Below are 25481 nucleotides of genomic sequence, written 5' to 3' on the forward strand. Positions count from 1 at the left end.
TTCCATCCACTTTTCTTGGTTGGCAGGTAGATTGTATTTCTGCCAAATACAGGTAGCTGAGCCAGGCCAAGATAAAGGAGCGAACCTGAGGGTGTTATCCTTGACCTGTTGGCCCTCTATGCCTCCTCTCCCATTCTCCCTCCCTCCCTTTCTCAGGGGACTGGCCCTTGCCAAGACTTGAGCTGTTGTAAAGGTGTGGGCATTTTCCCTGGGCTTTTCTGAAAGTAGGCTTCTAATGCAGGAGCAACTCTAGAGATTTTTGGAGGCCATCCATGTGGAGTTTGTTTTAGGACCGTGGATATTTTCTTAATACAATCTGATTTATTTATTTATTTATTTTTGGCTGTGCTGGGTCTTCGTTGCTGTGTGGGCCTTTTCTCTAGTTGCAATGAGCGGGAGCTGCTCCTCGTTGCAGGGCGCAGGGTTCTCATTGTGCGGCTTCTTTTGTTACAGAGCACAGGCTCCAGGGGTCCGGGCTTCAGCTGCTGTGGCACATGGGCTCTGGAGCACAGGCTCAATGGTAGTGACGCACCGACTTAGTTGCTTCTCTTCTCGGCATGTGGGATCTTCCTGGACCAGGGATCAAACCAGTGTCCCTTGCATTTCGAGGCAGATTCTTAACCACTGGCCCACCAGGGACGCTCAGGACTGTGATCTTTATTACATACTCTATTGTGTACACACACACGTACACACATACAGTTAAAAATAGAAACATGCTCTCCACTGAGGGAAGACCACCATTTGTAAAGAGTGACTATAAAAATGCCTGACTCAAGTGAGATAAAGCATTTCCTGTTGTGGGGCTTTTTAAGGGAACGATGCCTGAAAAAGCCCTCTTCCAGCCCTCAAGCCACTGTATCAGTAATTCTAGTTAGAAATAATTCTAGCTAGAAATAATAATTCTACTTAGAAATAATAATAGCTTGTGCCAGGCACTGTCTTCATTTCTTTTCATGTTTCACCTAACCCCCACAGTCCCTTAGCACTACCTACTCTTAATATTTTCATCCCTGTTTTACAGATGAGGAAACGGAGGCAGAGAGAGGGTAAACAACTTGCTCGAGGGTCCACAGAGTTAACAGAAGAGCCATAATTCAAACCCAAGTGGCTTGACTTCCAAATCCTCATAATACTGCATTATATGGTGTGATTACTTTTATTATATGATGATTTTCCTTGAAAGTCTTAGACTTTCAAGGAAAAAATCAATTTTCCATAATTGTACTATTCCCCTACTTATAATTTTTATAGAAAGGGTAATACATGCACTTGGTTAGAAAAGCCGGATGGCTCAGGAAGTTATAAAATGAAAATAAGAGTCTCGTTAAATCCTCATTGTCCTATTTTCAAGGGAAACCATTATTACCAGATCTCTTTTTGTTCCCCAAGAAAAATGTTCTGTACATGTAGCAGTTTATGATTTAAAGACTTATTTACAGAGAAGCAAGCATGCCACACCCGCTCTTCTGTAACTTGCTTTCCTGGTGGAGAAATAGGTCTTTTCATCCCAGCGCACACAGGCGCATGTCACCCCTTTTCATGATTGTAGAGTATCCATTTATTTCGCTGTACCACCCGAAGCTGTCAATACTGACGGACAATGTCTTTTTGGATGCTTCCGTGCAGGATAAGTTCCCAGCAGTACAGTTTTCTTTTTTATACACATTGCACCAAGTCACACTAGTGTTTTTCCCCAAAACCCTTAACAGAACCAGTGTTAGCAAACTCTGACTTTTTTTTTTTTTTGCTGATCTGTTGAAAAAAATCTTTTTTCATTTCCATTTTTAATTTTATAAGTGAGATTGTATGGCATTTCAGATATATAGGTTGTTTGTTTTTCTCTCATTGTCTGCCATCTGACTGCTCATGTCCTTTGCCCATTTTTCCTGTTCTTTTTTTCTTTCTTTTTTTATTCTAATTTGTTTGAGCTTTTGGTAAATTAAGGAAATTAGCCCTTTATCTATAAATATGTTATAAATATTTTCGTTCAGTTTATTATTTGTCATTGACTCTGCTATTTTATTTTTATGTAATTAGATTTATGTTTCTAGTTATGTATTTAGATTTATCAATACAAAATTATTCACTCCTACATCAGACATGATCTGATATACAAGACATATCAGATCATGTCTTCCTGAAAGGTTGTAAATACCATTTCCATTTTATCATAATCTCAGAAAAGATTTATCTTCATTCTGATTGATGTTCGTATGGAAGTGCCATACATTTAAAAGCGTATATAAACATTTATAAATAGAAGTTCAAATTTAAAGTATGTAGAAGTGAATAATTTTGTATTGATAAATCTAAATACATAACTATAAACATAAAATGTAAGTACATAACAATACAGTAGACTCAAAGACAAATAATAAACTGAAAGAAAATATTTATAACATATTTAGAGATATATTTCAATCAATTTGTTGATCTTTAGATCAGATATTCCCTTTCTGACATAAATACCTATGGAAGTTTTGGGATTAGTTTACAATAAGTAAAACAAAAATCCTCTTTCGGCTGTGAAGCATTTTTTGGATTCCTTGGCTGGGCCCCCGTTGCTAAGCTCTGCAGCTAAGAGACAGTGCTACTGAGTAGACTTGGAGTAGCTTCATCTGTAATTACACATGTCCACTGCTCCAGCTGCTTCTTAACAGTGCTACTTGGCCTTAGTGAAAACTGCTCCTCTCCCTTCCCTAGAGATCTTTAAATAGAAGATCTGTGTAACTGTGTGTGGGGACGGGGGATGGGAAGATGAATTGATGGGGATCTGGGTTTGTGTGTGTGTGTGTGTGTGTGTGTGTGTGTGTTTTAATTTGCTGATTCTGTTTGAGGTGGAGATATAGGTGGCCAATCTGAATTAATCTGATTGTTTTGTGGTAACAAAGGATAAAGGAAGGTTTGGGGTTGCTTGAAGCAGTGGTTTAGGATGGCTTATTACCACCTCGTAGACGTTAGGAGTTCTCTGTTCTCAGAGGCCTGTGTGATATTCTGATGAATGAGGAATCCAGTGTCCTGAAAGCAGGCAAAAATAATAACGTCCTAAGAGACTGGATCACAGACAGTGTTTTAAAAAAAATGCATCTAGTTATCAGTAAATTTTGCCCATGTTTTTTGTTTCCATTTTCCCTTACTTCTCTAATTCCTAGCCTTACCATCACATGCATAGAATGCTCATTACCCTAAGGTTATGAATAAAAGTAAGGCCTCTCAAGAGAATCCAGCAGCACTACTGAACAAAAACCCACAGAGCTTCTGGAGGCCGGCAAGCACAGCTCCTTTATGGCTGGAAGGTGCTGTCTGCTGCCCAGTGTGTAATCACCAGACATCAGCATTGCAAGGTATCTCAAAGGTCATCCTGCTCCACCTACCCCAGTACCTGTTTGAAGACAGTATTGATGAGGATATTGATTTGGATATGCACATTTTAAAATTCCCTTCAGCTTTTCAAGCACAGCTCTTCAGTGACCAAATATTTTTCCCTGTGCTTTGCTGAAGCAGTCCCTGTGACATCAGAGATTTACCAATAGGTGTCTACATACTGGCAGATGGGGGCAAATACTTCCTTGTCCCCCTAAACTGCTTTGGGCTCGTGTCATCCAAAAAATCCCTATGGAATATATTAAAAGTCTTAAAATGAGTATATACTGTGGTTTAAATGTTCTACTTTTAGGAATTTATTCTGAGGAAATAATCAAACAAGAATGTAAATCTGTATGCTCAAGGGTATCCATTAAGCCCATGTGGGTTTAAGAGCAGGCACTTTGGGGTTAGACGGCTTGGTTTCCCTCTTGGCTCCACTTCTGATTGTGTTACCTGGTGTGTGTCACTCAATTTCTCTTCCGTATCTTTAAAATGGTCTGATAGCTGTCCCTACCACATAGAGTCTGTCCTGTCATGAAAAATAAGTGACTTAACATGTAAAAGATGCTCACGATGATTTCTGGTACATAATGTTTGCTATTAATCATAGAAAAATGAACGTGGCCTACATATTCATTGATTTAATAAAACAAAATATGCAATGTTTTAAAGTTATTCATTAATTAAAAGAAAGTCAATTAGGTTACATAATAATGTATTAAGTATGAATGCTGAATAGCTATATACCAAAAGGTTATTTTTTGGTGATGGAATTATAGGCTCTATTTTCCCCTCTGAATCATTGCTGTTTTCTAAGTCTTCCACAAAAGAAATGCATAGTATAATAAAAATTGCCTTTTCAAGTCCTGCAGAGTAATAATAACAGCTAACATATTTTGAGAGCTTACAACTAATCAGGTGTTTTTCTGAGACAGGAGATAGATACTCATTGCTTACAATAACTCCATGAGGTGGGTGCTATGATTATCAATCTCCATGTACAGATTAAGAAATCAAGGCAGAGTGAGGTGAAGTAATGTGCCTACTACGTCTTCCATCTCATAAGCAGTAGAGGTGGGATTTGAACCTGGGCTCTCTTCATATGGCAGTGGCACCCCACTCCAGTACTCTTGCCTGGAAAATCCCATGGATGGAGGAGCCTGGTAGGTTGCAGTCCATGGGGTCGCTAAGAGTCAGACATGACTGAGAGACTTCACTTTCACTTTTCACCTTCATGCATTGGAGAAGGCAATGGCAACCCACTCCAGTGTTCTTGCCTGGAGAATCCCAGGGACAGGGGAGCCTGGTGGGCTGCCGTCTATGGGGTCGGACACGACTGAAGCGACTTAGCAGTAGCAGTAACCCACAAGAGCATTGAACTACATATAGTACCCACTGCAATCATCTAGTTGTATGTACTCTTTAAAGCAAATACATAAAGAGTGCCTCTCCTTCTTGGTATCTTTGCTGCAGCTAATAGGTACATAAGAGGTTTTCAGGTCTCCAGCTGTCCTCTTAGTTACCCTGTTTAGTAAATGGGGAGAATATATTCAGACGCCATAATAAAATTGACTTTTCTGTATATCCCTTTTTTAAAGAGTGCATTGACTTTACATAACAATAAGCAAACTAGATAGTTTATATTTTTTAAAGTCATCAACAGAAATAGGTAAGTAGCATTTACATTCTTCACTATAATATTACTCAGATAGCCCTAAATACAGTTGTACCCTGGATGGGTCTTATCAGTCTCTTTCTGATATGCACAAGGTAAGTTAGAAAAGCACAGGAACAAAGTGCCCTTAGGCCCTGCAGACACTAACAAGTCAATATATTGAGTGCCAGAAGCAATAAATTTAGAGCAACGTGGTCCCTTCAGTTCAGGGTATGTAATAACTGCAGAGGAGCTTCCCCGGTGGTGCTAGTGGTAAAGAACCCACCTGCCAGTGCAGGAGACATAAGAGATGCGGGTTCAATCCTGGGGCGAGAAGATGCCCTGGAGGAGGGCATGACAACCCACTCTAGTTTTATTGTCTGGAGATCCCATGGACGGAGGAGCCTGGTAGACTACAGTCCATGGGGCCAGGGTTACAAAGAACCAGACACGACTGAAGCAACTTAGCGGATGCACACACACACACACAATAACTGCAGGTCAGAGGCATCGTTAAATAACAATGGATTTTCAGCAAACGTCTGTTTCTGTTCTAGAATTTCCATTTTTATGCAGGCAGTTAAATTATATTGATGGGTCTTTGCATACCTTTTAAAGAATGAAAATTGGGTGTCTCAGAGTAATAATTTTACATCAGAAAATAATATCTTACCCTGATGGCTGCAACCACAGGACCTATTTTTGAAAATCATCCACCTTTATCATTTTATAACCAACCTGGTAATTTGCTAGCAGACAGAGTTGGAGTAGACTGTCAGGACTACTGTGTTCCTGGGTAGCATTACCAATCATGAGTCCTTGAAACTGCAAAATACTATAGTTTAGCCAACGCATTACTCAGAGGCAACTAATTAAGTTCAAGGAGCTTCTGGGAGCTCATTACATCCTTAGACAAAGTCTCAAATCCAGAAGGAATAGTCAGTCCGGTTCTGATAAATTGCTACCTTAATCCTCCCAGAATTCTGCTGGGAGCTGGGATTCACAGCTGTCATCTGCCCTAAGGGGTGCTTCCTGATCTCTTTTCCAGAAGAAGCTGACCTTCCCGAGAGGTCCTAGAAACCAGACAAGGGATCTTTCTCTTTGCCTTGCTTGCTTCCCCCTTCAGCAAAACCAAAACACGCCATCAGTAAGAGCCTCTGTTCACCAGTGGGCCGATCTGGCCGCCTCTTGCCCTTGTGGCCCATCTTGGCTGTCAGGGAGATGGTAGTTGATTCAGGAACTTCCCCAGCTCCCGCTTCTTTTAAGGTCTTCTTGGGACATGTTATCACAGGGGTAGTATGGGGATTTGGTCCTGGACAGAATTCATCCCCCACAAGCCTTAGGCAAATAAATCAGCTTTTGCTTCCTCAACAGTAGAAGACAAGATTAATATCTGCCTTACAAAGATGTCAAGATTAATAGGTCAAGGAATAGAAAGAATCTTGAACAAGGGCCTGGAACCTAGTAGGTTCTCAATAAAGAGTCACGATCATCAGGACTTCAGTGGTTAAAGTTCTCTGCATCCAAAGCAGGGGCATGGGTTTGACCCCTGGTAGCGGAACTAAACTCCTACATGAACACAACGCAGCCTAAAAAAAAAAAAAAAAAAAAATTAAATTCAAAATAATAATGATTACTAGTCACTGCATATCAGAAACTCAAGGGATTTAGATTATTCGTAGTTTCCTCAGTCAGAAATGTGATCTGGTTCTGAGTTCTAGGCCAGAAGAGTCACAAATTGTGGCACAGGAGTTGAGAAACAAGATCAAATAAAATCGTGTATCTCGATTGATTTTTGCAAAAGCATTTGGAATTTCATTAAAAAAAAAAAAATCCTCTTTCTTCCTGTTGTCCTGTTACCTCTTCCACGCCCCTGAACTTCCAGGCAATCCATGGAATGTTTCCATTATTACTATTTCAAAACTTTGTTTTGTTAAAAATGAATTTATGTTAATTATTCTACAACACAGCATGTTTTCAGTTGTACACTGAACCCTAGTCTGTGCTTAAAATGTACTGTGATCTTTGTAAACTAATAAACAACCCCGCTACCCACTCCCAAAAACTGCTGTTTCAAATTTCAATGATCATTCCCAGGTTCCATCACTGGCCACTGGGAACTTTTTTCACAACCCTCTGGAAATGTTAAGTTCCTGCTGTTCTGTTAAGGTTGTGTTCTTCATAGAAAAGCTGCAGCTGTGGTCAGAGAAGTGCAGGATCAGATAGCGGGGCTTGGAGCTGTTATCTGGAGCGCAGGCTTTCCTCCTATTTCGAGCCGGCTGATTATCTCCAGACCCTAACGTGCCAAATTCAAGTATGGCTAGCCGACTGCAAAGCCGAAAGATAAACTCTCTTGGAAAAACCGCTCTGGGCTGCCAAGCATGCTTTTCATGCTGCCGAACGTTGGGGTCGGCGTGTTCATGTTCTGGGGAACCGGGAGGGAGCGGCGGGCGCTGGCTCCGGACTGGGTGACCGCGGCTCGTCCGCGGGAAGCCCGGCATCTAGGAAACCGGCCTCCCGGTGCTTCCAGGCTGTGTTTAGGCGACGCCGTCCTCTTGCCTGCGCCTCCTCTCGTCGGCTTTGAGGAAAACGCTGGGCGCCTGGGACCGCTGGAACCCCGCCACGTGCTGCGTCCGTGTGCAAACGCGGGAGCCGGGGACCTCAGAGGGCAGGGCATCGGCCAGCGGGCTCCCGGGTTTCGAGTTTCCCGTCCTTCATGCTTCTCCCCCGCCTTTGTTTTTTCAGGTAGTGAAGCCGATTTTAGCTCCTCGAGCAGCACCGGCAGCATCTCGGCTCCTGAGGTCCCCATGTCTGCGACCGGGAGCAAGCGGTCCTCTTTCTCACGCAAGTAGGCCCGCCTCCAGCTCCGGCTCTTTCCTCGTTAGACGCGATGCACGGGTGTCTTACCTGTCCTTAACCTGTTTTCCTAGACACCTGGCTTTACTGCTGTCCATTTCCATTTTGTGATTCTCCGGTGAATGGGTTTGGGGTTGGAGGCGATTTACCGTGATTCACGATTGGTACTTTGCCCAGCCTTACCTGCCGTGGTCACGTGGTTGGCCCCGTGTGTGCTCATGCGGGGCTCCCCCCTCATCCGGTCCCCGGCTCGGGGAGCCCTGCTCCTCCGGCCCCCACCTGTGTGCTCACCTGTGGATCAGGTCTTCCCGTCCCCACTTCCCACCCAGCCTCCACCTTCTTGAATCTGTCCTCTCGGCCGTAAAGCCTCAGACGTCACCCTTTTCTTGCCTCTAGCTGAGCTTCCTTTTTGTGAAAGAAGCATAAAAGAAGCATGGTTACCCTCTGGGCCACCCCCAGTATTCACTTGGGGAAGAGGTGAAGAAAGTATAAAGTTCATAGGTCGGGGTGCCCCCCACCCCCCAAAAGAAGTCTAACAGAATAGTGACCTCTGTGGGCTCTGGGTTGGAATGCCAGCACCACCAGCCCCAGGGCCCCCCGGCAAGCTGTTCAGCTTCTCTATGCCTGAGTGTCCTCCTCGGAAAAGTAGGGTAATAGTCATACCCACTTTATAGGGTTTATTTGTTGTTGTTTAGTTGCTGAGTTGTGTCTGACTCTTTTGTGACCCCATGGACTGGAGCCTGCCAGGATCCTCTGTCCATGAGATTTCCCAGGCAAAAATACTGGAGTGGGTTGCCATTTCCTTCTCCAGGGAATTTTCTCGACCCTAGGGATTGAACCCCTGTCTCTGAATACTGGAGTGGGTTGCCATTTCCTTCTCCAAGGGATCTTTCCGATCCTAGGGATTGAACATATGTGTTGAACCCACGTCTCCTGCTTTAGCAAGCAGGTTCTTTACTGCTGAGCCATCTGGGAAGCCCTGTAGGGTTTATAGTTAGGGTTAAATTAGCTAATTGAGTAAAGTGTGTTTACTGTGTTTGAAGCACAGTAAACATCAGCACATGATTGGTGCTGTTTGGATTGGGGGAGAGAAGGACCAGGAGAAAAAAGGGGGCCACCGTTCACATTTGGTGGGACACGTTGTCAGCCCCAGGATACTCTGCTGCCATCTGTAGCTTCATTTATTCGGTTAGAATTTATTGAGCATCTATTATGAGGCAGTTTCTAGAGATATGGCAGTAAACAAAACTTAGGAAAACTATATTTGTTCTAGAAGAGAAAGATCATGAATGCATGTAAATAATATAAATATATATTTTTTAATGTACAGAAAAAGGATACAGAGACCCACAGTGTGTGGTATATTCTGGATAGGCTGGTTCTGGGAGACTGTGTGATGAGGTTAGCCCTGGGCAGGGACCTGAACAAAGGGATGGAGTGAGTCACATGACACTGGGGGTGATTGGTCCCTTGACTGTCCTGGACCACAGTGTCTGAATGTATAAAAAGGAGGTTGGACCACATGATTCTGAAGGTCCCTTTTCTGGAGAAAAACTGTTTAGTTTCTAACTGCTTGCATTTCCAGGACTGAGCAAGCAAATGTTTCCCACTTCTCTTGGGTGAGCAGAAGATGTGGCTAACATTTATAAAGGGATCTGAGGCCCACAGTGCAGAGTTTTATTGTTAAAAACAAAGCTGAAGCCAGACAAACTTGTAACTAAAGAGTGAAGTCTGCAGTGAAGAACAATTGTTCTATCTCCAAATACCGTGTATTTTGGAAATAAAGTGCCTCTGGGATCACAGGATGAGACTATAAACATTCTCTGTACATACCAGATACGGCTTGCTCTGAGAATAAGCCATTTACCTCACCCATTCAAGGAATTAGCACATACCCGTGGTGCAAGGCATCAAAGAACAGAGAAGCAAAAGAAAAAAGAAATGGCCTGAAGAGCAAACCAATTTTAATAAGCATTTCAAAGGGATTTGAGTCTGTTGTTAAATCCCAAGATTATGTCAGGTATACTGACTGACTTAGAGAAAATATTGTAGTCTGGAACCCATGAATTCCCTCAGTGATAGAAAGTTGATGTTTTAAACATAAAATAGCTTAATATAATTATGTGCAAATCAGATATATGCTTAATAGACAGGAAATTGAAATAGGCAAGTGTTCTGTCCATTACGCTCACTTTTTAAAAATCTGACCCAGGCACAGACAGAGCACCATCAGTGGATTTCTGGGATGGAATGGTGCGGGTGTTTCACGTAATTGGTGTGTTCTGCAGGACCACGTGTTGAGGACAGCTTCTCTGGATGGGCTGGTTCAGTTCAGTCGCTCAGTCGTGTCCGACTCTTTGCGACCCCATGGACTGCAGCACGCCAGGCCTTCCTGTCCGTCACCAACTCCCAGAGCTTACTCAAACTCATGTCCATTGAGTCGGTGATGCCATCCAACCATCTCCTCCTCTGTCGTCCCCTTCTCCACCCACCTTCAATCTTTCCCGGTATCCACGCTAAACTTATGATCCTTTTGGGCTTCCCAGGTGGCACTAGTGGTAAAGAACCCGCCTGCCAAGAGAAGCAGGTGCCATCACTGGGTGAGGATCCCCTGGAGGAGAGCATGGCAACCCACTCCATATTCTTGCCTGGAGAATCCCATGGACGGAGGAGCCTGGTAGACTACAGTCCATGGGGTGGCAAAAATTCAGATACAACTAGAGTGACTTAGCACACAGCACACCCCTGCATTAGAATCGTGGCATCTCAGCCACTCAACCACCAGGGAAGTCCTAAAGAGAATATTTTTGACAGGTGATTTCACAAACAAAGGAAATGGCAGCCCACAGAGGAATCTGGCAGGCTGCAGTCCATGGGGTCGCTGCACAACTGAAGGACTAACACTTTCTCACTTCACAAACAAAACTTGGAAGATTTCCAAAGACCTCCTCTTAGAAAAGGCCAACTCGCTGGTCTTTCTGAGAAATTCTCTTTCTTAAACCCAAACTCTAATCTGACTAGAGGCAGCTAGAAGTGAAAAGGAAAAAAAAAAAAAAAAAACAACTCAGGATTTGGAGTCAGATGGACCTGGGTTTGACTTGAGCATCTATCATTTATTAGGTACAAGGAAGACCCAGAGTGTGCAGCCTCAGTTTCCTGTTCTGGAAAATGGGGTAATAATGGCATTCACCGTCCTGATTTAAATGAACTGAGAAATCTTTGCTACCCTATGGACTAGCCCACCAGGCTCCTCTGTCCATGGGGATTCTCCAGGCAAGCATACTGGACTGGGATGCCATGCCCTTCTCTAGGGGATCTTTGTGACACAGGGGTTGAACCTGTGTCTCTTATGTCTTCCGTATTGGCAGGCGGGTTCTTCACCACCAGCACCACCTGGGAAGCCCCTTAACACAGTGCCCAGAAGTCAGGAAAAGAGTCATTAGATGGTTATTTTTAGTCAGTAGTGATAAAAATAATGCTAATGAATGGGCAAGATGCTGGTGCTGCTGCGGCCGATGGTGGCGGTGGTGGCGGCGGCGATGGTGATTTTCATATCAGTTTGCTCAGGCTGTTATAACAAACAAACAAACAAACAAAAACAGACTGGGGAGCTCTAAACAGCAGAAATTCACTTTCCACTATTGTGGAGGCTGGAAATCCAAGGCATTGGCAGGACTGGCTTCTTGCGGCGGCCCTCTCCTTGCCCGTCTCGTCCTTCTTCCCTCACGTGGTCTTTCCTCTGTGTCTGTGTCCAAATTCCCTCTTCCTATAAGCACACTAGTCATATTGGATTGAGGCCCACCCTAGCACATTGTTTTAACAGAAATACCCTTTTTAAAGCCCTATTTGCAAAAACAGTCACATTCCTAGGTGCTGGGAGTCAAAGCTTCCACCTGTGAATTGGAGGGGGACATTGTTCAGCCTGTGACGATGATGATGAAGATGCTGAGGGCAAGGGTGAGGATGTTGCCTGAAGGAAAGGGCAAGGACTGTTGAAGGGAGATTCCCCTGGGTGGCTTCTGAGGATCCCTTCTTCACCTCCCTGTTTCTCTCATTTCCAGTTACTGGTTCAGGTTTGCAGGAAGGGGCACAGCGTAGCAGAATTCTCTCTCTCTGTGGACTGCATTCGTCTTAGCCACCAGTCCAATGGACTTGGGGAGGACTAGGAAGGCAGTGTCAAATTTGCCTTTGCATGGCCTTGACAAGCATGGAATCCTGTTTCTCCACTGAAATTTTTTTTTAATCATCATCCACAATGTTTGTACCCACATAAGTTAGTGTTTGAACTAAACTAAATGTAAGGGACAGAATTGATCATTTAAAGCGTGCAGTTTCTTTTTTAAAAGTTAGCTCTTACAAACAGCCTAGTGACTCATTTCCTGAAATATATGTCAAGACTCGATTGTACTTGAGTAGTGTTTGATAGCTTGAAGAGTTTTTGCTTTATTTTGTATAGCAGAGGAATTCATACAAAATCCTCACCTCATTTAATTTGTATGTCACTAATCATACATCTTAGTGCAAGCACCAAACTAAAAAAGTTCGTGGTGAATTCTTCAGGTTAATAACCACATACCCCGCCAGTAGCTAGTATACCTGTTTACAAGCCCCAAACAATATATTCCATTTGTGGAAAGATGGAGACATATCTGTAGAGTTAAGAGACCTGGATTTAAATCCCAGTTGAGTTGTGAGTTCTTGGACCAGTTTTTTTTTTTTTCTTTTTTCCCCTGCTTGAGTGCATGCTAAGTTGCTTCAGCTGAGTCCAACTCTTTGTGACCCCTTAGAGTGTAGCCCGCCAGGCTCTTCTGTCCATAGGATTCTCCAGGCAAGCATACTGGAGTGAGTTGCTATGCCCTCCCCAGGGAATCCTGTCAACCTAGGGATAGAACATGAGTCTCTTTCATCTTATGCATTGGCAGGCGGGTTCTTTACCACTAGCACCACCTGGAAAGCCCTTCCCTCCCCACTGAGCTTCATTTATTGCTCATAACTTGAGTACTTCCCATACTTCATGTAATGTAAAAGGAAAGTGATCATCTGACCAGCCTTACTGTCATAAATCTTATTGCCACGATGGTCAAAGTTAACTGAAACAATGTTCATAAAGCCCTTACAACAGAGCCTGGGTTGCAGAAGGTTCTTGGTGAAGAATTCCCTGGATCAACATGAGGGGTAGCGCTTTACTTTTTCTCCTAACTTGTAATGGTTAACCCTCCACATGTCTCATAGCCACATGAAGAAATAGTCAGGCCAGTCGGTGCCAGACTTAGAAGTGAAGCAGAGAGAAGCACCTCCCAAGCCAGAGAACATGTTCTTTCCTGCCCCGCCCCTACCACAGAGTTGCTGAAGTTGGTTTGTCACAAAGCCATCAGCCCATCTGTTCCAAATAAAGTGTCCCCTTTCACAAAAAAAAGGAGGCAGAGTCCATTTGGATGATTTCAAAAGGAAAGAACTTTTTAACTTTAGAATTTCATGATGTTTCATTTATATGTGATTTACTGGGTTGAGTGCTGGTTCAAATTGTATCAGATTTTAAGTAATTGCAATTTTGGAGCCAAGTAGACCCAAGCACACACACTTAAACTGACATTCACTGGTGTTTCTCAGTGAGATGTGTCTGTTGGATACACTTGCAATCAACATTGCAAAGAGAGACTGTCAAAAAGCAGCCCTATTGTATGAAAAGTATCGTTTTCCCTTTTACTTCCTTGTAATGTCATCAAGATATATTCCTGACATAGATGTGCTATCCTATTTAAGTAATTTCTACATTCTTAAGATGCTTCCTTACATTGCGTTGCTGTTTAGTCATTGTGTCCGACTCTTGGCGACCCCATGGACTCTCGTCCACCAGGCCCCTCTGTCTATGGGATTTCCCAGGCAAGAATACTGGAGTGGGTTGCCAAGGGATCTTCCTGACCCAGGGATCAAACTCATGTTTTCTGCATTGGCAGGCAGATTCTTTCCCACTTTTCTGAGCCACCAAGGAAGCCCATTCCTTACACTGTTTTGTGTGTATGTGTACTCAGTCCTGTCCACCTCTTTGCAGCCCCACGGACTGTAGCCCGCTGGGCTCCTCTGTCCATGGAATTCTCCAGGCATGAATACTGGAGTGTGTTGCCACTTCCTCCTTCAGGGGATCTTCCCAACCCAGGGATCGGACCGGCACCTCTTGCATCTCCTGCATTGGCAGGCAGATTCTTTACCACTGTGCCACCTGGGAAGCCCCATTCCTTACACTAGGGAGTGTCAAATCTGTGGAACTAGATTAACAGAGAAGTTCAAACAAGATTATCCAAAAATAGTACCTTGCAGTTGAATTGGCCTTAACAGCTTATCCATTGTATTCAACATGCATTCTTTATTTCCATCACCTCTGTGAAAGTTTTCATATATCCCCAATAGTAAGTGGCTTACTTGCTAAGTTCCTAGTAAGTGGCAGTTCCAGGACTTCAACCCAGTTTATTCACTTAGCAGTCATTTAGGGAGAACCTACCTGTGCTAGGAGGTAGTGGGGATGTAAGAGCACAAGCTGTCTTTCTGCCCTCAGGATGCCCTAGTCTGGTGGGAAGGACAGACAAGCCTGCCATGGTGACGCAGTGTGATAAGTTCCATGGTGAAGTCTGCACAGCAGGTTGGGAAGCCCTAGGGGATGGCACATACACCAGCCTAGAGAAGGAAGAGTCAAGAGGAGGCTGCTTGGAGAAGGTTCCCATCTGTCTCGAAGTAGGAGGTATCCAGAGGCTCAGGGTAGGGAGCAGAAGAACATTCTAGACAGAGAAAATAAGTTCAGAATTAAAAGGATGATGGAGAGCATGGACTATCAGGAAATTAAATTGTCTGGAATGCAGGGGAAGGGGGTAGGAGGGGCAGAGAGAGGATGGGTTGAATGCGGTGGTGTGGGGATGGGATCAGACCTTGGGCACTGTATTAAGGAGTCTGGATTTTATTCTGGAAGCTGAATGGCTTTGAGGAGGCCAATCACACTCAAATTGTGTGTTGGAAAAGCTGCTTTCACCGCAGGGACAGCCTCCTTGCTGAGAGGGCAAGACAAGAGGCAGGGAAAGAAAAGGGGTAATATTTCAGCAGTCAAATGATAAAGGTTTTGCTAAGTCATTGGGGGCTTCCCGGTGGCTCAGTGGTAAAGAACCCACCTGCCAATGCAGGAGATGTCGGTGCCATCCCTGGGTTGGGAAGATCCCCTGGAGGAGGAAATGGCAACCCACTCTAGTATTCTTGCTGGGAAATCCCATGGACAGAGAAGCCTGGTGGGCTTCAGTCCCACCATCCAAAGGGGTTGGACACAACTCAGCAACTAAAAGAACCACAAGTCATTGGGAGTAGAAAGAAAAAGAAAACATATAGGTGGTTAAAATTATAGACGATGCATTTATGTGGGTTATATTTATCTGTCCTGTTTTTTCCTTCTTCCTTATGGGCAGATTCCTTCTCCCTGTTCCTCCAAATGATCCACCTCAATTTTCTGACCCAACATGAACAAAACCCGAATATTTTAAAGTAGAAATAGGTGTACTGAAATAGACGCCACATCTTTAAAACAGCCTCTGGAACAAAACTAAACCAAAGCAACCTTTTACATGGTTTGTGTTCTTAGCAGGCAGCTGGGTTTAATCCAAAACAAGCTTTATGGTCAGAAACTATTTGAAAGAACAGCAGAGGGAGTGAGCCCTGTGCTGATAACACAGGAAAGAAAATATCAGGCAGGTGGGAAGAAGGCGCTCATAAAGCCACATTGCTCTAACCATTATAGGGTTGACCCCTATAGGTTGGATCTCCTTGGTGGTGACTAGGTTTAAGAAGGAATAGAACGTTTGCACTTGGTATCCCCTGCCCCAGGGACTCTAACAGGCTTCATGCTTCTCTCCCAGTCGAGGTCCCCATGGGCGGAGCAATGGAGCTTCGTCCTACAAGTCTGGCAACAGCCCACCCTCCCCACGGGAGAAAGACCTTCTGGCCATGCTCTGCAGGAACCAGCTGAGCCCGGTTAACATCCACCCCAGTTATGCGCCTTCTTCCCCGAGCAGCAGCAACTCCGGCTCCTACAAAGGAAGCGACTGTAGCCCTGTCATGAGGTGAGTGCCATCTATCTCCCGACTCATGGTTCTTAGTTTGTCCTACTTGTAAGCTTCTCTTTAAGAAAAAAAAAAAAAAAAGAAAAAAAAATATATATACACACACACACACACACATATATATCAGTTCAGTTTAGTTCAGTTGCTCAGTCGTGTCCAACTCTTTGCGGCCTCATGAATCGCAGCACACCAGGCCTCCCTGTCCATCATATAAAACTCGCGGTGGCTTCCCTGGTGGCTCAGTGGTAAAGAATTCTGCCTGCCAAGTAGGAGAGTCAGGTTCGATTCCTGGGTTGGGAAGATCCCCTGGAGGAAGGCATGGCATGGCACTCTAGTATCCTTGCCTGGCAAATCCACCAGGACAGAGGAGCCTGGCGGACTACAGTCCGTGGGGTCACAAAGAGTCGGACACGACTGAGAGCCTGAGCCCGCATGCATCCAGCTCTCAATCCCCTGCCTTGTTCTGCAACATGACACATCTCTTTACTTTCCTGCACTCAGTAACAGTCCTTCAAGGGCTGCTGCAGAAATTTCTAACAAGGCTCAGCAGTCCCAGGAATTACCGGCTAGGCAGGAGAAATGGCACAGCAGCAGTAGGACGGTCCTACGCATTTCCCTCCGAATGGGGAAGAGTCGTTCGTGTGTTTGCCGGTTCATTCAAACACCAGATGTTTACTGAGTACCACACTGTGTCCAGTGCCATGTGAAGCACTGGGAACAGAGACATAAACAACAGAGGTCCCCGTGCTGATGCCCAGAGGAGAAGAAAAACAGTAGCCGTCTAATGACAGAAATGCATTAGGATTATTCTGCAAGTACCTCTCATTCTGTGTAAAAGCTGGGAACGGGGAATTCCCTGGCGCTCCAGTGGTTAAAGACTTTGCCTTCCAGTGCAGGGGAGTGCAGGGTCAGTCCCTGGTCAGGGACCTAGGATCCCACATGCCTCACAGGCAAGACATAAAAACAGAGCAATACTGTAATAAATTCAATAGCGACTTTTAAAATGATATGCATTAAAAAAAACTTTAAAAAAGGTGGACACGGGATCCATTTGGAGGGGTCAAAGGAGGCCTTTCTGAAAAAGCGAAATTGAAATGAGATCTGAAGGTCAAGCAAGGAATGAATTAGTCCCTGGAAGGCACAAGGTTGCAGAAAAAAGGAACTGCACATCCAGATGGGCCCTAGCAGGCCAGTTGGGAACTGGATGCTGGGCATGGGCCATCTTGGATGGAGCACAGGCTCAGGGCCAGCAGGGTGGATGCGGTGGCTTGGCCCGGGTCCTAAATTGGGGAAGAAGCTGCCAGCCCTCCTTCCGTCTTCCTCCTCCGAGGCATCCGGGTCTCATAGTCAGCTTTCTTAGAGCAGGAGGGATGCCCCGCTCTCAGCCAGGCCTGACAGGGGCCAGGACTCCAGTGAAGGAAGCTTCATAGTGCTGGACGCCTCTCTTACAAACCCTATTTGGTGCGAGTAGACCAGTCCTTTTCCCTTCAAAAGAAGGAAACTTTACACCAAATCAGCACACTCACATCAGGGACTGATATCAGAACAATCTGAATTCAACCAACAACAATCAAGATCTTTAGGCAACTGGCACATTGTGTGGAAGCGAGGTCATCTCGCTCCCTTCCTGCCCCCGCTCACTGTCCTTTAACATAACAGCCTCCTACTCTGAACTGGCAGGCGGGTCTCTGGACAATTGTGCATTATTTTACAGGAGATCGTCCCTAAGCCATGGAAAATCTCCCTCTCCTGGCCCTACCCCCTTGACAAAGCCCCGCCTTCAATCTTCCCAGTTATGCGCAGTCCTAAGAGTGGCAGGTGGATGACTGTCCCCCTTCTGAAGTGAAGAGAAGTGAAAGTCGCTCAGTCATGTTTGACTCTGCGACCCCAAGGACTGTAGCCTGCCAGGCTCCTCTGTCCATGGAATTTTCCAGGCAAGAATACTGTTCCCTTCTCTAGGGGATTTTCCCAACCCAGGGATTGAACCCAGGTCTCTCCTGCATTGCAGGCGGATTCTTTACCGTCTAAACCAGCAGGGAAGCCTATCCCTCCTCCAGGGGATGTTCCCAACCCAGGGATCAAAGTGAGGCCACTCACTGTTGGGCTTTAAGATCCCAGCACACAGCTGCCATTTCTTCTCAAGCTGTTATAGCTGTGCCTTAACTTTCCTTTTAATAGAAAAAGTAATATTTCATTTACTTGGATTGTTTCAGGCGGTCTGGAAGGTACATGTCCTGTGGTGAAAATCATGGTGTCAAACCCCCAAATCCTGAGCAGTACTTGACTCCTCTGCAGCAGAAGGAGGTTACGGTGAGACACCTGAAGACCAAGCTCAAGGAGTCTGAGCGCCGTCTGCATGAGAGGTGAATTCGCGTTCCCTGCACGCTGTGGCTTAGAATGCTTTCTTTTTCCGTAAAGTGAAATGTGAACCCACGCTGTAGAAAAGAAGAAAAATGACTTCATTTAATTTTTGTCGGATTTCTTAAATCAGTCTCTCAGAAGAGTCATTTGATAATCCTGAGTGCTTTGACTCAGGAGTTCAGAGAACCCTCCTGGATTGGAAGGGACCCTCTGCTTTTCCTGGGTGTGTCTAGCTTTGACGTGAAGAGCTGGGTGTGTGCAGAGCTATTTTTAAAGGACAGAACACTTGCAGGAACAATGCCGTACTTCCAGTAGAAGGGGTCACACACAGTTGGCCCATATGAAGCCCTGTTTATCTGTGTCAGAGAGTGGATGGCCGTGTGCATTGTGATTCCTGCAAGCTATTTCTGTGCTGAAGGAAAAGGTTCATTATTCTTGGCAGAGTGTTACGGTAATTGAAAAAAAGAAAAGCAACAGCCCAAGCTTAAGAGATCTTATCTCAGAGAGAAAAGACCTTTGACGTCTTGGGACAGGCCAGATTTTTGCTGGGTAGTTTTTCTGAGAGCTCTGACCAGGGTTGATGGTGACATGAGTCAGATCATACTTTCTGGAAGTCTTGTTTTATGTTTTGAGGATTCTCTGGGACAGTTTGAATCTCTGGGAGGGAGGTGCGGAAAGGCAGTGAAACTAGAGAATAGTCAAGCCTAAACTTAAAGAAGCAATATGTACAACATCTCTTCAAATATGTCAGAATCCTGACTATGTGGTCTTGTCATATTCACTGAGAATGAGGACATACATTTACATTGACTAGGAAGAAATTATATGTAAGGAAAAAAATTTTTTGACAATTATCTAGAAATACTGTCCTGTGAAGAAGCTAACCATTCCCTTCAGTGTAGGATGGATCTAACATCATCTTGCCTGAGAAGAGATAGAATTATCAACATTTCATAAAGTCCTTGAAACATGTAACTTTTTATGATTTAAAAAAATTTTTTAAGTTATCATTGGAATATGCTCAGAACTGTTTTGCAGTGCTAAAGTTTATCAGTCTGTCTTCTGCCTTTGACACATAATTAAAAGTGATATGGACTTTCCTTCCACAGATTGTTTTGTGGACATATGAAAGAGTAGGCTATGGAGGTTAAAGCAGGCTAAGAGACTCTAATGTGTTCTAATAAAATAATTTCCAATATTAAATACAGGACTGCCTCGGAGATATTGCAGGTTTGGTTCCAGACCACTGCAATAAAACAAATTGCAATAAAGTGAGTTATATGAAATTTTTCACTTCTTAGCACATATAAAAGTTGTTTTATTACACTGGAGTCTATTAAGTGTGCAAATACCTACTGGAGAAGGCAGTGGCACCCCACTCCAGTACTCTTGCCTGGAAAATCCCATGGACAGAGGAGCCTGGTAGGCTGCAGTCCATGGGGTCACTAAGAGTTGGACACGACTGAGCGACTTCACTTTCACTTTTCAGTTTCATGCACTGGAGAAGGAAATGGCAACCCACTCCAGTGTTCTTGCCTGGAGAATCCCAGGGACGGGGGAACCTGGTGGGCTGCCGTCTCTGGGGTCGCACAGAGTCGGACACGACTGAAGCAACTTAGCAGCAGCAGCAGCAGCAGCAGCAGCAGCAGCAGCAGCAGCATTATACCTAAAAAAATGTACAAACCTTAATTTAAAAATATCCTAATTGCTAAAAAATGCTAACCAGTGTCTGACAAAGCAGGGTTACCACAAACCTTCAATTTGTAAAAGACATAGTATCTACAAAGCATGATAAGGCAAAGTGCAATAAAACTAGTCTGTATTAAACAGAGAATAATGCTTGAAAGATGGCTCAGACCATAAAGAATATGCCTGCAATGCCGGAGACCTGGGTTCGATCCCTGGATTGGGAAGTTCTCCTGGAGGAGGGCATGGCAACCCACTCCAATATTCTTGCCTGGAGAATCCCCATGGATAGAGGAGCCTGGTGAGCTACAGTCTATGGGGGTCACAAAGAGTCGGACACGACTGAGCGACTAAGCAGGATGCTTGAAAAGTACTTAGTGTCATGTCAGACATAGAGTGGACACTATGAAAAAGGAGAGAAAAACAATCATAGCAAAATTTTTATTCTGCTTCTAGTTACTGTTCTTATTTTAGCTATTTTACAATTAAAGGGTGGGGGCAGTTCAGGGCTAATACCTTCAAAAGAAAGGAAAAAACAGAAACTTACATAACCTGTATGTTTCGGTGGGAGAGCATGGGCTCCAGACTGGGTGTCAGAGTTGACTTATTTTTTTTTTTCCTGAGCGGCTCTTGTCTTCTGGCTCTAGGGAGAGTGAGATCGTGGAGCTGAAGTCCCAGCTGGCCCGAATGCGTGAGGACTGGATTGAGGAAGAGTGCCACCGGGTGGAGGCCCAGCTGGCCCTCAAGGAGGCCCGGAAGGAGATCAAGCAACTCAAACAGGTCATCGAAACGATGCGGAGCAGCCTGGCCGATAAAGACAAAGGCATTCAGAAATATTTTGTGGACATCAACATTCAGAACAAGAAGCTGGAGTCGCTCCTCCAGAGCATGGAGATGGCGCACAGCGGCTCGCTGAGGGATGAGCTGTGCCTCGACTTCCCCTATGAGTCCCCGGAGAAGGGCTTAGTCCTCGGCGCGGCCTTGGGGCCGTCGGAGGATGCTCTGTCCCCGGAGGAGCCGGCCACGGAAGAAGGGGCCGACAGCGAGTTGCTGGGGGCAGGCGGCGCGGCCCCCGGCGAGGATGTGTTGGAGGAGCTGGTGACAGGCGCCATCCCGGAGCCCGAGCTGCCGGGCGCCGAGGTCGTGGCGCTGGGCGGCGAGGCGGCGGCGGTGGGCCGCCGAGGGCGCCGCGCGGTGGCGGAGCGGGCGGTGCAGACCGACGTGGTGCCCTACAGCCCGGCCTTCTCCGAGCTTCTCCGGCACGTGCTCCGGCTGCAGGACCCCTGGCCCTCCTCCAGCGCCGCGACCCCCGACGAGGAGTCCGGGGACGACTCGACCGAAAGCTTCCCGGAGCCCATCTCCGCCTTCGTGGTCGATTTAACTCCCCGGAATCCAAACTCGGCCATCCTTTTGTCTCCCGTGGAGACCCCGTCCCCCGCGGCGGGTCCCGAGGCGCGTGGGAACCGCCTCATGAGAGAGCTGGACTTTGCGGGCTGGGAGGCGGCGGCGGAGGAGGAGGAGGTGAGGCTGGACGGCCCGGGCCCCCTGGCCCGCGCAGGGGGCATCGCCGGGCGCTACTGGAGCCGCAGCTTCCTGGTGGATCTGCTGGCCGTGGGGGCCCCCGTGGTCCCCACCGTGCTGTGGGCGTTCAGTACTCAGAGGGGGGGCACGGATCCCCTGTACAACATCGGGGCCCTGCTACGGGGCTGCTGCGTGGTGGCCCTGCACTCACTCCGCCGCACCACCGAGCACATCAAAACCTAAACAGACGATGTGGCTTCGGTGGGGTGGGCCCGCCTGCCCCCACCCCGTGTGGCACGGTGCCCGGTGGAGAAGCCGCAGGGTCGACCGGTGGCGGGCCTGGTTCTGTCGTTCTTTGCTCCTCGGTATTTGATTTGCACTATATTTAGTTGAAAGCCTGTTCCCTGTTGAAAACCGGAGGTATCTTCAAAGGCATGGAGACCTGGTTCCAGTCAATGTCCCACCGGTGTGATAGAGAAAGCATGTTTGTGACCCTGCCCTTGTCGTCCGAGGTACCCCTGCTTATTATCCTAGTGGTTCAGGAAGAGAAAATGCAGAGTTTGCACTTTCAAGACAGCTTCTGTAAGGCTGGCATGTTATCTCCTTGCTTTGCTTTGTCCCATTTTTCAAAAATGTGTAATTGTTAACAGCATTCCAATGGTCTTGTGCATAGCAGGGGACTGTAACCAAAAATAAAAATGTATTTGTGTAATGGGTTGGAAGAAGTCTTGAATAGCTCTTTAGTGTCTTACTTGGGGTTGATAAGGTTTGAGTGTTTGCAGTTTTTTTAAACTAAATGTAGCTCCAGAGCCTGAAATGGCTTGTGTGTTCCTAAACCTGGTAATTGATGAAACTGTATGTAAGGTTTACATTGTATTAACTTATTTTTTGCTTATTATATATAGTGTTTTGTTGAAAATCATTTGTAACCATACACTTCAGCATGATGAAAATAGAGATTAGTGTTTCCATTGAAATAAATGTTCTATCCGCCTATAAAATAACTATCTCTGTGATTTTACTTCTGCATATGATAAGAAAGACTATATTGATGGCACACCCTTCCATCGTTAACAGTAGGAGCTGTAAAAATGGAATTAAATGATAAAAAGGGAAAAATAATTGTTTAATAAAGGTGAGGACTTCCCACTCTATCTTTTAAAATGCATTATTTTCTGGGCTTCCCTGGTGGCTCAGTGGTAAAGAATCTACCTGCCAATGCAGGAGACACAGGTTCGATCCCTGATCTGGAAAGATCCTACATGCTGTGGGCTGCTAAGTCCCTGTGCCACAACTATTGAGCCTGTACTAGAGCCTGGAAACTGCAACTACTGAGCCCAAGCCCCATAACTACAGAAGCTCGAGAGCCCTAGAGTCCCATGCTCTGCAACAAGAGAAGCCACTGCAAGGAGAACCCCAAGTACTGAAGCGCAACTGTAGAGCAGCCCCTGCTTGCCGCACCGGGGGAAAGTGTATGAAGCAATGAAGAGCCAGCACAGCCAAAATAGAAATAAATAAAAACTGCAATTGAAGAAGTGTTTACGAAGCATTATTTCTGAGTAAAAGTGGCTTTGATTGTTTGCTCTGCAGTTATCCGTACACTTGTTTGTCCCCATGTTGGGTTGGCCACAAGATCGTTCATGTTTTTTCATAAGATATAACAGAAGAAACCAGTCGAACTTTTGGCCAACCCTGTACTTATTCAGATATACTGAGTGTTTTCAGGAATTTGGATTGATTTCGTTTGAAAGCATGCTAGGGGTTCAGAGGGGGAGGAGATACCACACCATTTGGCTTCTGCCCTTGGAGTAATAGGGTGAGGGTGGGTGACTGGAAGGGATGCTGCTGCTGCTGCTGCTGCTGCTGCTGAGTCGCTTCAGTCGTGTCTGACTCTGTGCGACCTCACAGACGGCAGCCCACCAGGCTCCCCCGTCCCTGGGATTCTCCAGGCAAGAACACTGGAGTGGGTTGCCATTTCCTTCTCCAATCTGGAAGGGATGAGATAGTATCAAATCTGTATTATTCCATTTGTTCTTTACACTAGCCTTGAGAAGTGGGTATTATTCTATTTTACAGTTAAGGCAGCTGAACCTTAAAAGAGGTAAATTGCTTAGAGTGTCATCATTCATCTCTAGAAGCCAAGGTTTCAAGTGTGCAAAACACATGCCTTTTCCAGTTTGCACACAAAGGGAAGAGACTGGAGAATATCCTAAGTTTTCCCCAGAAACAATTCTTCCACGGCACTTAATCAGCTTTGTGTACTAAGTCGCTTCAGTTATGTCCAACTGTTTACAACCCCATGGACTGTAGCCCACCAGACTCCTCTGTCCATGGGATTCTCCAGGCAAGAATACTGGAGTGAGTTGCCATGCCCCTCAGACATACTATATTTTTGCTGAGTATATCTTGGTTAGTCCCCATCTCCCCCACTAAAATATTAGGGATTTGTGTTCTGTTTTATTCACAGATAAATGTCAAGAACTTAGAATGGTAGGTGGCACATAGTAGGGAGTTCTAATCAGAGCTGTTGAATGAATTCATTGAACAAATACTTTTTGGGTGCTCTCATCCTAGACACCTTGCTAGGTCTGTTATCAATAGTGAAGGGGACAGGCAAGGATTCTGCCCTCAGGGAGCTTACATTCTATCTGTGAAAGATAGAACATGCCATCGGATGAACAAGTTAACTCTGAATAATGGTAAGTGCTTCCAAGGAAATAAGGTGTTTTGACCGAGAGGTTTGAGGGTAAAGGGAAGGAACACATATCTGAAGAAATGCCAGCAATGTTAGTGTTAATGGATGAAAGCCAATCAGTGAAGATATGGGAGGTAAAATGTTGCAGAAAGAACAGAGGCAAAGTTCTTGAGGCAGAAAAGGGCTGGATATGTTAGAGGGACATCAAGGCGGCCAATGTGTCTAAAGCAGAGTGAGAGGGAAGGAGGTGCTTGAGAAGTGGAGGACAAGCTCGTTCATATGGGGCCATGCAAACCGTGGGAGGGTTGGTTTGAGTTTATTCCCAGAGCAGTGAGAAATATTAACAGACTTTATACAAGGCAATGATACAATCTGGTTTCTCTTCTTTTTTATAAAGTCTGTGTCTGCTCTGTGCAGGATGTACAGGAGCAGGAGTGAGAGCAGGAAGACCACTGTGATAGTCCGCATGAGTGATGATGACAATTTGGAGGTAGAAGTGGATATAAAGATCAAGTTGAACAATTAAAGATACATCTTGAAAATAAAACTGATGTGATTTGCTGATCGGTGGAATGTGGGGAGGAGATGAGATAGGGTTTAAGGAAGAGAAACTAAGGATGTCTCACAGTGTTTGACTTGAGCATCTGGCTCAATAGTGGTGTCATTTACTGAGAATGGAAAAGTCCAAGAGAAACGAGTTTAGAACAGTAAATTTGAGACGTCTATTAAATATCTATGTGCAAATGTCAAGAGAGTAATTGTGTGTGTGAGTGTGAAAGTCACAGGAGTCATCAGGACCAGGGTTCTTCAGCATTCACATCCTATGTAAAACCATGGGATGGATGAAATCATCCAGGGAGAGTGTAAAGAGGAGAAGGCCGGGAACAGTCCTATGGTGCTTCCACGTCTAGATAGAGGTAGAGGATGAATTACCGACAAAATGTCTGGAGAGACACAGCCTAAGGGCAGGAGGAAAACTTGGTGATCTCGAAAGCCAAGAGCAGAGAATGGCCAACTGTGTTGAAGTCCTGTTAGAAGCTGAGTTGCATGAGAACAGATAGATGTCCACTGGCTTTGACAACAAAATCTTAGTGACTGTGGAGATCATTTTCTTTGCAAAAATGGGAATTGAAGCCGGATGGGAGGAGGTTGGAGAGTGAATGGAAGAGAGGAAGAATCAGTGTGTGTAGCTACCTTATTTTGAAGTTTTACTATGAAGAAGAGGAGGGCTGTGGGTAATAAT

General features: G+C 45.3%; 1 protein-coding gene across 6 annotated transcripts in view; it reads left to right on the forward strand.

Annotated features, from left to right (window-relative positions):
* Positions 1-22544, forward strand: part of SYBU (syntabulin) — an 82764-nt gene extending 60220 nt beyond the window's left edge. For all 6 annotated transcript variants that reach the window (XM_069601117.1, XM_069601119.1, XM_069601120.1 and 3 more), the window contains 4 exons: positions 7769-7871; positions 15772-15975; positions 18189-18338; positions 20670-22544. In XM_069601117.1, coding sequence (XP_069457218.1) covers positions 7769-7871; positions 15772-15975; positions 18189-18338; positions 20670-21786 — 1574 coding nt within the window. In that variant the 3' untranslated portion in view covers positions 21787-22544. The remainder of the gene's footprint in view (positions 1-7768; positions 7872-15771; positions 15976-18188; positions 18339-20669) is intronic.
* The last annotated feature ends 2937 nt before the right edge of the window (positions 22545-25481 follow it).

The sequence above is a fragment of the Ovis canadensis genome, chromosome 9 (assembly GCF_042477335.2).
Source record: "Ovis canadensis isolate MfBH-ARS-UI-01 breed Bighorn chromosome 9, ARS-UI_OviCan_v2, whole genome shotgun sequence".
Classification (NCBI taxonomy): domain Eukaryota; kingdom Metazoa; phylum Chordata; class Mammalia; order Artiodactyla; family Bovidae; genus Ovis; species Ovis canadensis.